Source organism: Nymphalis io, chromosome 9 (genome assembly GCF_905147045.1).
Source record: "Nymphalis io chromosome 9, ilAglIoxx1.1, whole genome shotgun sequence".
Taxonomy (NCBI): Eukaryota; Metazoa; Arthropoda; class Insecta; order Lepidoptera; family Nymphalidae; genus Nymphalis; species Nymphalis io.
In genome coordinates this window covers 9,874,118-9,887,701 of record NC_065896.1, presented here as the reverse complement: position 1 = coordinate 9,887,701, position 13,584 = coordinate 9,874,118, and the positions used below count along the sequence as shown (strand labels likewise).

Genomic DNA, 13,584 nt, shown 5'->3' with positions numbered 1-13,584 from the left:
ATATTACAGCTTACTAAATAAACATTAGAAAAACAATCACAGATTATATATCAACAAAACCTATGTCACTATAATATTAAAGTTTTCGCTGCCTTAAGACGATGTAACGATGCAGTGATATGCGTAGCGTAGTGGTCAATGCTTAGGAATTTAATCAAGGCATAGTTACTGGCAGATAAAATTAATTATGTCTCGAATGTATTCCTAGCATAAGGCAAATAGAACCAAGATCAGCTTCCTCACTAAGTCTAATTAAAACAACTTCATGTCAAAATAAAAATTCATTTCATCTAAAGAGTTTAAATTGATTAAAAATTTGTACTATTTTTTTATATTAATAAATAAATACAGTATGTTTAAGTTAAGTATTATCACTAAAATACTACCACGTTTTGTAAATTGCCCTAAACTTGAACTTATTGAATAAAATTTCTTAATTTAATCTTGTAATATGACGAATCAAAAATGTTTGAGATAGCCTATTCGAATAAAATATATTTCAATAAAAGTGTGTGAAAATTTTCCGTAACCGTAACCGTAAGCCGAGATGGCCCAGTGGTAAGAACGCGTGAATCTTAACCGATGATCGTGGGTTCAAACCTGGGCAAGCACCACTGAATTTTCATGTGCTTACTTTGTGATTATAATTCATCTCGTGCTTTACGGTGAAGGAAAACATCGTGAGGAAACCTGCATGTGTCTAATTTCACTGAAATTCTGCCACATGTGAATTCTACCAACCCGCATTGGAGCAGCGTGGTGGAATAAGCTCCAAACCTTCTCATCAAAAAGAGGAGAGGAGGCCTTTAGCCCAGCAGTGGGACATTCACAGGAAAATTTTCATCTCCACCAAATTAAGTTAAAGTGGTTTAATATTGATTTTATTCACTAATATTATCAATTGAAGTTAGATTAACTAACAATAACATTTATCATATAGGGGAATTAATAATAATAACCTAATAACTATGTCTGACAATAAATAATACTAATCGTAAATTTTTATGGTTATTTCCCTTGTTTTAGTGTATAGGGAATATCCACATATATAAATAGATAATGTATATATCGTAAAGACTAAGCTATTAACCGTTCGCTAACATTAGCATTACATTTTAAGACAACTACAACAGCTAACGATTAAATCCGAAACTGACTCGGAAATAACTAGAAATGAGTTTAATTTGTTTTTAGATATATTTGGCTAAGGATTTACTAAATGAATGATTGCAAATATAGTATGTAGTTATTAAAACACTAATTTAAAAGAAGTTGGTTTAATAGGTGTAGGTGGGTAGTGGCTCTGATGCGGATCGGGGCGGTGGAGCGGTCCGCTCTCCGCTAGATGATGCGCGCAGGGTGAGTCTCCTCGCCCGCGGTGCATGTACGCAGCGGCGGGCGGCGCGTCGCTCGCGGGCCGAAAGGTATCATCGATATGTTGTTTTTATAAATATCTTATTCCATTTAGAAATATTATGTAAATCATATATATTTACACTCAACGCAAGCGCATACCATCTTAAACTGAATCGATACGATACGTACTCTGGATCAGGATTGTCATCAAGCGTAATTATACTAATAAACAAATATATATTTTTACAAAATAATTCATAATGGAATAAGATATTGCCAATGTTGAAATGTTATTATTTATTTTACTCCATACATGTGTATTTATCATGTGAATATAATATGTTTGTAAGCGATTGCGAGCAGGAAGTCGGTAAAGCAAGTTACATAATTAAATAAGAAAAAAAAAATTGTCTATGTTGATATATTTTTAGTGCTATATATTAGTTCGGTAAGTGAAACGTTTTTCTAAAATACAAAATAATCAAACTGAAGGAAAATATAATTTAAAAAGTGTGTTGGAACTTTTTGGTCTAATTTTTTATGTATAAGTTTATATAAGTGCCATACTTAAACTGTTTTTGATGCTAGAATAAATAATTCAATTTATTATTGTCAAACATATGTCGTATTGATTTGAAAAAAGGCACACGAATATTTTTATTACAAATTCGACAAAAGACGTAAACTGCACAGGGAAAATAATGTAATTAATTATTTATTAATTAAGGATTTTTTTAATATAACATCAATGTTTTTCAAGAGGCAGATGCAATTATGAAAACTCGATGATGCTTTAAACTGGAAACAATAAATTTTTTAATATAATTGTAAGCGTAACATAAATATACAATTTTTTTACATTTTCGATAATAATTGATTTTAAAACGTATTCAAATGTTATAAAGTGTGTATTGTGATATTAAGTATTCGAGGTAAATTTTATTTTAATTATTTATAATAATTATATTAACAACTTATGACTTACCTACCCTTTCCAAAGTAGCTGAAAGAATGCCATATATCACAATTCCAACGTAAAAGCTTTACCACTGTTAATCTATTTGCTGATGTAGTATCATTGTACCATAAAAACTGGAGTGCATACTAATCATCAGTCATCGCACTGTAACGTTCAAGATAACAAGCGAACGTAATTGACCACCATTGAAGCACACGAATTGTTAAAGTTTGCAGTAGCGTTGTCAATAAATCAGTAGAAAGAGATGAATATAGTCGTTAGTGGAAGGAAAAAGGGACAGATATATTGTTGTTGTGCAGGCGCGCCAACACGGCCGCCAGCCCGCGCCGCCGAGCTCGCAACCGCACAGCCCGGTCCATCCCGCGCCCACCGGCGTCCGCGCCTACTCCTGCCAGCATTGGGAGTCGCGGCTGCTCGCGCCCCCGCCCCGTACCCTCTCCGCTCTCGAGCCACAGTCGCCATGCGATGTCGTCGAGGTACTGCCTGTATGTTGTGCCTGTGCCTACGTGTCGATGTTATCTAGTTTAAGCATGTCATGTAAAAGAGCCACACACGACACTAATCCAGCGGCTTAACTTATGTTCAGACTATTTGCATTTGCACTAGATTAAGCCGCTCGAGTGCGTATGTAGCTTCAACGGTTTATGTGCTGTTACTATTAAGTATTGAGCTTCTTGTAATAAGTTTGGTAAATATAGCATTCGATGTTCCCGTTTATTTTAATTTGTGTAAGCATGAGCAAGTGAGACAATGCAATGTTTGGGGTCACCTTTAATTCGATTACGCGTAATCCTATCGATACTACGAGTACAATAGTTTCAGCTTGTTTGAAAACACGTTAGTGACATGTGTTACGAGCCAGTGTTGATACGCAAAGTGATAAAAGTAGGCCGGCCATGAAACAGAGACATCTGTCGGAGAGCGTTCGGTGGCAGGTGTCGAAGAATCAGAGACTACGACTCGACGTACGGAACGAGACATGAGTGTATCATAATTATTATACTTAACGAATAATAAAAAGAAGACATTCTATTATAACTTTAACGCCAAATTGCGCTTGCTTCCAAAATCGATTTCTCACTATAAAACATATCGTATTTAAGGTTTAAAAAAGTTCAATTAGAGTAAAAATTATATATAGTTTCGCGCCTTTCCTTGTGCCTATCTCGACCCAATTCTAAAACGTCTCTAGTGAGAATAAATAATTCTTGATAATACTGTGACGAGTTTAATATAAAAGTGATATAATTGTTTCAATCGTAAACTTGAATCAAATTTTCCGCATTAAAATATACTAATGTTTAGAATAGTCACGCTAGACATACATAGATATTTAAATTGCTCGAATTAAAATAAAGTTAAAAACGTCAAACGAAAACTGTGCGTGGATATCGTATCGCAGTGTGTTGTGTACGTGATCAAATCTTAGCCCCTAGGCTAAGAGTTTTTTCACCCGCGTCCATACACCGCCACAAAACTGGCAAGTATGCAGGCAGCTCTTATGCTAAGAGCAAAATCGCGGGAGAGAAGAAAACAACGACTGAAGCGTGGGATCAAGCACGAACTGCCGAGCAATGTGGCAACGAAGCCGATCGCACCGTTCCCGAGATACCCGCCAGCCTCTTGGGTACGTAGTAGATTTGCATTTGCTAATTTCCTTGCATGTTAACTGATCCATGCTCGTTGATGTCACCGTGCTTTGATATATGAATGAGGCTATCTTGTATTCATGTGCGCGATGTGAATGTATTCGTTTTGTTTAAACAACTGTTTAATAATGTGTTAGCTGGTACATCAGCCGTCACCTATTTTCTGGAGCTCATCTGTAACAGTAATATTCTGGTAAGCAATTCTTTCGTTACAATTCTGAATATTCAAATTGCAAACGAAACACTTGGTGTGTTTCCACTGTTTAATTTATTGTCACTATTGTCCTATTTGACCGTTATTATTATTTTTTTAAACAAAAACGAGTCAACTTCAGCCTAGTTTCTACATTCAATGTTCGGCAAATGCTCGCTCTCCCTCATGTAATTCATCAGTTACTCTCGCTGTCCGCTGCATTCAACGCGCTATTGTTTTCATTTCCCTCCATATAACAATACTATACAATATTCTATGGAGCCATTGTGTCAGAATATTTATGACAACTTGTACATGGCAGCTTCTTGCATATTCGTCAGGCTAAATACGATTTATGAATTTCAGCAGATTTCAGCTTTTGACGAGATCATAAATTTGCATTTGTGTTCCATATGGATTAATATGAGAGTTGTCGCTTTCAACACGTATTTGATGATAATTCATTTTGCAGTGAAGTTTGAAATACTAGCTATGAAATCAATACTCTATGAAAACAAAAACGCGTTTACAATAAATCGTTAAAGTGGTCTTTTTTGGTTAAAATTTTGTATAATTTATAAATAGTAAATTTAATTGCGTGAAATTCATTTACAAAAAGTATTTATACGTAAAAAGTTCTAAGCGGCCTCATTGGTTTCATGGCTAGCTTATAAGGCTACAGACTCCGAAGTCCTGGGTTCAAAACCTGGGTCGGACCAATCAAAAGTTATTGGAGTTTTCTGTCAATGAATCATTAGTAGCAATCCAAAGTGGGAAGTAGTAGTGTTTACACTCCCGAACCTCGGAAAGCACAAAAAACCGTTGGTCCCAAGCCTAAACGAGACCTGATCGCCGTTCCACATGATCATGACATTGAAATAATAGAGAGTGTCGGTTGGGGCGGCCAGGAAAACATATTCATATTTCATTATATAAAATTATTATAAGTAATAATATCTTCTCATATGTCTGTTTGTCCTGATTCTGGATGTAATTATCTATATAATTCTATAAAGAAACCAAATTAATGAATATTAAGCAATTATACAACTACACTACTTGTATTCTTATACGTAAAATCTTAGAAAAAAAATACATACAGAAATATCTTTCGAAAGCAAAGGTCAATTACACAAATATGCAACTAGACGTGCTAGCCATCTAATGCTGCCTAAAACTAGAACTAAGAGCGGAAAAAAGATGATTATTTTTGAGGGAGCAAAACTTTATAACAATTTACCTAAACAAGTAAAAACTCTAACAAATTTTTCTATGTTTAAATCTCGTCTTTATAACCATATTCTGTGTAACGATTCTCTGTTAAAATAATTAATTGAAACTGCTATCTCATCTGTTTTGCTGATCCGAACGAATTGTTTTATTTATAAGTTAGATATAAGTTCTCATGTAAATGACGTTGTCGTAATGAGAATAAAGTTCTACATCCAAAAAAAAAAAGTATATATTTACAAAAGAAAAGCAGTATATCAGTTGTCTGGTTTCCATAGTACAAGCTATGTTTAGTTTGGGATCAGATGGCCGGGTGTGAATAATGTCACAGGACGTCCCAGGATTTACTAAAGAGAAATATTATAAGCAATTATGTTTACTAGAGAGATTTTCCTGTCGATTTAAAATAAGATTTTGTATTACAAATGTAGAACCAATAACTTGCGTACCAGCTGCGAGCGTGTCAGGTGATAGGCAACCACTACACATATGTTTAGTCAAGGCATATGCTGTATCTATTCCAAATTTCTTCTAAATGGATCTAATTGTTTTGGCGTGATTAAGTTACAAACATTTCAACATACAAATTTTCTCATTTATAAGATTAGTAGGATTTGTTCGTACTTCTCCTCAAAACAAGGACTAGATTGTTTTTATTGAATTAGACCTTTCAATTTTATGGAAAGCTTGTAATTAACGGACATTAAATTGCTTCTTAGGAAGGAGATTCTAGACTTATAGAATGTAGACCTTAGAATACCGATCCTATCATGAACAGGCTAGTCAAACAATATCCAGACCAGTCAGAATCCCTAACATAAATATATTTGCACTCCAAAAATTTTGATAGTGATGCTGCCTGGAAATGAAAACATGCAGGCAAATAAAATACCAAACTATAAATCAATAAAAACATACACCAAAGCAAGAGTAGCTTATTAAATTTTCTTAATATTGTAACACCGTACTGTAAGTTACGAAGTTTTTACTAACGAATATTAAATCGCAGGAAAGACGTAACTCAAAAAGTGAAGAACGTTCCTGCCATGTTTTTATTAGCTTACTTTAATTTTTTCTTAACACGCGAGTAATACTTTTGCCAATATTAAGATCTCCTAACTATTTTTAGTTTCTTAGTATCTATTATTTATTTAATCACCTGGTAGACTTTGGCTCGATTATACATTAAACGTATTTTTTATATAATTATTGTTAATGCTATATATTTAATTAATGTAAATAAATATTATTGTATTAAACTTGTAAAACCTAATCAGGAGATTAAATATTCTTGTTAGGTTTCATAGTAGTAACGTGATTTACTTATGAGATAATGCTAGTTTTATGACCTGGTTTCACTCCTAATAGTATATATATATATATATATATTACAAGATTACTTATTAAGTAAAATTTAAATAGTTATGGGTCCCTTAGTCTCTTTGCTGGGCAAAAGCCTCTAATCGGTTACCTTCTGGATTTAGAGTTTTTTTTTACTACTACCATGTTCTTAAGATATATATAGTATAGTATAGTTGTACGCTCTATTTGCGTTGGTTGTAGTACTTGTGAAGGAATATTTCTCGACAAAAACCGGTTATTTCGTTGTCCATATATCAGTAGCGCTTTTCTGTAGGAACAAACTCGAAAATCACCGCAGAAATCGATCGTGAAATATCAGAAAATGATATGCGACATTGATCATAATAATTATAACATTTCAAGAGTACACGCATCAATTTAGTATCACCATTAATCAGTTGTCAACATTACATGGTTGAATCATTAAGTGAGTTTTTTCAGAACAGCTGTAAACCTCTAGGTTTGGCTGAACTTAAACCTGCTTTTACTTGTGAATGTATCTACTGAGCCTCCTAGGATTAATATTTAAGAAACGTAGGACATTGTAAAGAAGGTTTAGTAAATGAACAATAATAAAATATAAAGATGACATTCATCTATAAATCTTTTTTCTTGTATTCTTATCATTAATACAGATAATTCATATATTTTCTTCAACTATGATTATTAAAGTTACATAATGTGTAAGCTAAGTAATATATCAAATGAAAATTAGAATTTTAATCAAACGAAGGCTTTTATTTCGTAGTTAATGAAGCTTTTGCGATTGACTATCGATTGAACAAATAGAACATTTCAAGAAGCTCACTCATTAGAACTTAATTGCTCAAATAGAGAATACCTATAAACCGCTTTGATTGCTTCCATTGGTCTGGTGGCTTATAAGACAGATACCGAGGTTCAAATCCCGAGTTGAGCTTGATGAGATAAGTCAGGAGCTATCATCACCTATAATATAACTTGGCTCGATCAGCCTATTCACTGATCTACTACCATTAGTCTACCGTTATAAAATAACTATATCCAATATTCTTTTTAACCTATAATCAATTGTAATGGCTGTATTATAACTTAGGGTTAAAGTTGAGCTCGTGGTATTAATAATTACTTGACGTTTCTGCTTTGTTATAAAATTTACAATCGTTCTATTAGGACTGTTAGCAATTAATTTGTAATTGTAGACTTTGTTTTAGCCGTATCAATTACTTGTCTTAATAAAATATATAAATTACACATATACTATATTTCTTCATCTGAGAAAAACGATGTTATACTGTTTTTTTTTTTGTTATATGCAATGCGTAAGCACAAAAATATAACTAACATTCTATAATCCTGTTTTTAAATGACATTAAATATTACTCAACGACCAATCGAAATAACCTTATTGTTACAAATCGACAAAGTTTTCCAAATTTAAATGTAATCTTCATTCAGTACGTTTTCATTCAATAAAAAAATTTCGTACATTAATGACATGAACGACAACCATGTTGGTTTCATTCCCAACGATTACATATATTTTAATCAATTACTAAGCGAATATTCAGCGCGAAAGAGCGCTGACAGACCCCATTCAGCTATCAGGCGGAAACCATTACCGCCCCAGTCGCCGCAAAATGTACCCATACAACACACCATATCCATACTAATATCTTATGTAAAATTTCAAAATGTTTTTCACTCTATGCACAAGCAATTACGGTAGCAAATTGACTGAACATTGCACATCTTTAATGACAGATATCTTCATTTAAAGTAGTAAAATAATTTGCAACCGTATAATAAAGCGTCGAGGTGAAAAATTCAATGTTTTACGCATTAATAGTTATAGGATTTCAATTTGTGCAAACAAAATAGATCCGTAACGCTTGGGTAATAGAGTTGAGAATTATATTTAACGGTATTTTTTAAATGCATTGGAAGATTTTTAATTACAGGATATCGTTCAGTAGTTGAAGTAGCTTCGACATGACTTGTATAATGTATACTTACTTAGCAATCAAATCGACTTCGTATGATCATTTTAATATATATTTTTAAAACACTAATTATAGAAATATAGAGGATATTTTTGTAAATTATACTTAGGATCTTTTTTGGGGGATAGTACGGGGTATATTCCCTTAGGGTTAAGATTTGTAGTTTTAGGACACAACACACACACATATACACAAAAACATACACACATGCGCGCGCTAGTAAATCGTTTGCTTTCTATAATTGTATATGTGATTTTTTCGATAGTTCTGTAATTAAACATTAACAATACAGATTTCGGTCAGTGCGACCACTCTCAACGGCAAATAGGTAAGATATAATACTTTTCTCAAACAAAAGTCACAACAATGTCACATAACAGTGCCGTATGGCAAAAGAAACATATTTGTTGTTAATCCGGGGTCCAGAACCTCGAGATCTGCAGATAGGGATCCTCTAGCCCGTGAGATAGTCATTCAAAATTAAATTACTGTATTATTCTCTTGATTATTGCCCGCGTAATGTCAACTCGGATTTTCTCCAGTGATTATCAAAAATGACATCACGATTGTCAGGCGGCATTAAAAACGGATAATTCTATGTTCCTTTTTTATTACATTTCTTTTTATTTAAATTAAGATTTCTCATAATATTAAAGCTCACTATTTTATATATATAAACGTTTATCTGTGAAGTTAAAAATAACAACACATAATATTTTGTCTAGTCAATTCATATAAATATTATTATCAATAAGATATATTAGTAAAAACGTTAACGCTAAGCAATTTACTTCATGATTCTTTCAAAGGTTAAAAACTTTGTGGACGTTGCTTAAGAAAACTAATTAGAGTCAGCCTACGTTTGTAATTTGATACTTTGTGCTACTTTTATATAAGATTGAGAAATAAGTAGATTACAAGAGAATTTACAACTTAAAAATATAAATTAAATTAAGAACGTTAAGTTATTAGATCGGCAAATTGAAATTTTTGTTTCAATATTACTCGTAAGTAAAATGGTGAAATATAATGGAAATACATTATGACAGTAACCGAGATAGCAAAGCCGAGATGGAAAAGTCGAGATGGCCTAGTGGTTAGAACGAGTGAATCTTAACCGATGATCGTGGGTTTAAACCCGGGCAAGCACCATTGAATTTTCATGTGCTAAATTTGTGTTTATAATTCTTCTCGTGCTTGACGTTGAAGGCAAACATCACGAGGAAACCTAATGTGTCTAATTTCACTGAAATTCTGCCACATGTGTATTCCACGAACCCGCATTGGAGCAGCGTGGTGGAATAAACTCAAAATCTTCGTTTTAGCCCAGCAGTGGGACATTCTGAGGCTGTTATAAATAATGACAATTCCACTATAAACTTTGAAAACATTGCAAGTCACGACGAAAACGTAGCAATTATATGGTCTGGCAGCTAGCTAATGAGGCTGCAAATCTTGAAGTCTTGAAGTCAAGTGAACAGTTCAAATACCATATCGAGTAATTTAAAAAATATCTTTGCATTTTACTGTTGAGAAATTCTTAGTAGTCGCAGTATGAATTAGAGAGTTGGCAGTAACACTGCCACCTAACTACATGTGTCGAAAAGCACGTATGTCACTCTTTGCCTGTGCCATTTTTGTTTATTTTAAAGAAAATCGGTAGTCAGACTGGTAAATAAATCACCCGATTGATCACCACCGCATATATACATTGAAACTGTAAGAAATATTAAATCATTTACATTGCCAATGTGCAACCAACCTTGGGAACTGCGATGTTGTCCTTCTGTCTATGTTATTACATCGGATTGTAATTTTGTAAATTATATTTGTGTCTTGTGATCAAAACTTGTGAATTTTAAAACCTTAACACTATTTACTGCTCTAGTAGCCAAAACTAGACTAAAAGTATATAGAAGTATAAAAATGAGACGCGGCTGTAATTATAAATTAATTTCCTTTACGTGTTTTTATTTTTAAATAAATTCTGCAACAAGTTGGAGTTTGTCAGATGAAATAGATTAACAGAGCATGAATGGAAGTTTTTAAAAGAGTGAAAAAAACAGCTGTTGTTTACATGTGTTTTATTTTATTCCTTTGCATGCAGATTATATAAAAAAAGCTATGAAAGGAACGACGATAAATTTTATTTCCACGCTTGTTTATATTTACATTCAGAAATGTACACTAAATATAGTTTTAATGAACATAAATAAAAATAAAAAATGTTCTTATATTTTATCGGTGGATTCAATTTTTTTTAAAACGAAAGAAATTTAGATTTGTGGTTTGATGTAAATATAATATTCATAAGTATATAATCAATCAGAATGTAAAAATAAGCGCAACAGGCGGCTTTATCGTTAAAGCAAACATTTTTTCCAGACAACCTTTAAGCAAAGAACCAATGTAAAATATGTGGAAAATATTAATACAAAGATATATAAAAGCATAAACAAATATATAATCATATAAAACAAAAAGCATTAATATATTATATTATTCAAGTATTTGGACTGTTCTATATTTGAAAATGTAAATTAGGGTGACAGTGGTAATATTTTAAACATATATATATATATATATATATATATATATATATATATAAGTGAACATGAACATCACGAGATCTCCTAAACTATCCACCTGATTAACTTGATATTTGTCACAGCCACTCCCTCCCCGACGTAGATGCTCACTAAGAACGGATTTTACGCAAATCTTACCCAAAATACTTTTTTTTCTTATCTACCTATGCAAAGCTGGAACATAAAAACTTACTGAGTTACATTAAGCTTCTTCACAGTATTATGCAGTCAATGCGCTTACACTAGATGGTCGGGCTTTGTGCAATCCCTTCTGGGTAGGTACCACCACTTTAGAGATTAGATACTCGAATGATTAACAGTAGTACCAGCCAAGATGGCCAAGTGGTTACAACGCGTGAATCTTAACAGATGATCTTGGATTTAAACCCGGGCAAGCACCACTGAATTTTCATGTGCTGAATTTTCATTCATCTCGTGCTTAACGGTGAAGGAAAGCATCGTGAGGAAATCTGCATGTGTCTAATTTCACTGAAATTCTGCCACATGCTTATTCTACCAACCCGCATTGGAGTAGCGTGGTGAAATAAGCCCCAAAAGCTTCCCCTTAAAAGGGAGACGATTAAAGACTATTATTTACTAAAAGTAATACTTACTATTGTTGCGATCTGTTTTGAAGAATTAGAGCCAGTGTAACTACAGGCACAAGGGACGTAAAATCTTAGTTCCCAAGGTTGGCGATACATTGGCGACTTAACATTAATTGGCCAATTTGCCCGTCCACCTACCTATAAAATAAAAAAAAATAAAAACCAACCATGATCTAATATGTAACAAGATATATCTTGTTTAATTACTAGATACCGGTTTATATTAATATTATATATTGGGAGCTATATATACAGTTACCATTTATAGTTTCTGGTGAAAGTTCTGCCGTTTCGTTAGTAAAAATATAAATTTAACACAAACTTTTAAAGTCTGGGTTTGATACAGAAAAACTTTTTCTATTTTAATTGTTTCTCACTAACATCCAACAACGTTTAATCTTCGAGTGCTATAAGTCGAACTGTGATACTTGAGCTGATGGCGTGTCAAGGCTCTACGCTATGCAGATATCAATGTGGTCGATCGATTACCAACCGGTGACGTGTACAAACCTCCTGTCCTTTGTAAAAGATGCAATCATTTTAAAATAGTCCTTGAAAATAATATAGATACATTTTTTGTCCTATATATTTTTATTATAGCATAAAGTATTGTTCAAAATTAAATATACGAAAATTTTTTAATGACACGTAATATTACAATGAATTAATCCATCATCTTAATTAAAATTCTCGTGTTCATTGTTCGTGTTTATCGTGTGTTTTTTTGTTTAAATGCTTTCGCGAATAAAAGTATTTATACTATACTCTTTATTTATTTTATTATCGCAGTAATTAATAATAATTGTTTTATACAAAACAAAAAGATGCCAATTCATATATAACAGTAACAGTTCAGTAACAGCCTGTGAATGTCTCACTGCTGGACTAAGGCCTCCTCTCCCTTTTTGAGGAGAAGGTATGGAGCTTATACCACCACGCTGCTCCAATGTGGGTTGGTGGAATACACACGTGGCAGAATTTCAGTAAATTTGACACATGCAGGTTTCCTCACGATGTTTTCCTTCACCGTCTAGCACAAGATGAATTATAATCACAAATTAAGCACATGAAAATTAAGTGGTGCTTGCCCGGGTTTGAACCCACCATCATCGGTTAACATTCACGCGTTCATACCACTGTACCATCGCGGTATTCATATAATGATAATAAATAAAAACGTCAAATTAAGAAGCATTCAGACAGCGGCACATAATAAGGGCATAGCTAATTGAGTGAACTCAATCCAAGGGAATAAAAAAAAATTGCTGCATCTTATTAATTTTGAGATTTTATAATGCTAAGCTCAAATATAAGCCTCGTAGTATTTCTCAATGCTTAATATATGTATTTTATTAATAATAGTATTAGAGTTTTGCGAAACTTCTGTCATGACATGAGTTAGCAGGTTTAATTTTTTACAGGTTGGGCATTGATTTGATTTTACCCATTTGTTTGTGTTTATTTTAATAATAATAAAATGATCATTAACATGAGATCCAGGCTCAGCTTAGCTTAAAAAAAAAAAAATGTAATTAGCTGTAAATCCTATAAATGTTAAATTTGGTTTAAAGAAAACCCACTGAGTTTCTTTCGTAAGTTCTTCTGAGGTCTGATTCCCATTTATTAAGCCTAAGTCC

At 32.9% G+C, this 13,584-nt stretch overlaps 1 protein-coding gene across 4 annotated transcripts in view; it reads left to right on the top strand.

The window, feature by feature from the left end:
• Positions 1-13,584, top strand: part of LOC126770613 (uncharacterized) — a 67,965-nt gene that overhangs the window by 15,912 nt on the left and 38,469 nt on the right. For 2 of the 4 annotated variants that reach the window (XM_050490098.1, XM_050490099.1), the window contains one exon: positions 1,285-1,424. In XM_050490098.1, the coding sequence (XP_050346055.1) occupies positions 1,383-1,424 (42 nt within the window). In that variant the 5' untranslated portion in view covers positions 1,285-1,382. Of the gene's footprint in view, positions 1-1,284; positions 1,425-3,151; positions 3,963-13,584 lie in introns of all 4 variants that reach the window. The other 2 variants (XM_050490097.1, XM_050490096.1) reach the window with 2 other exon arrangements.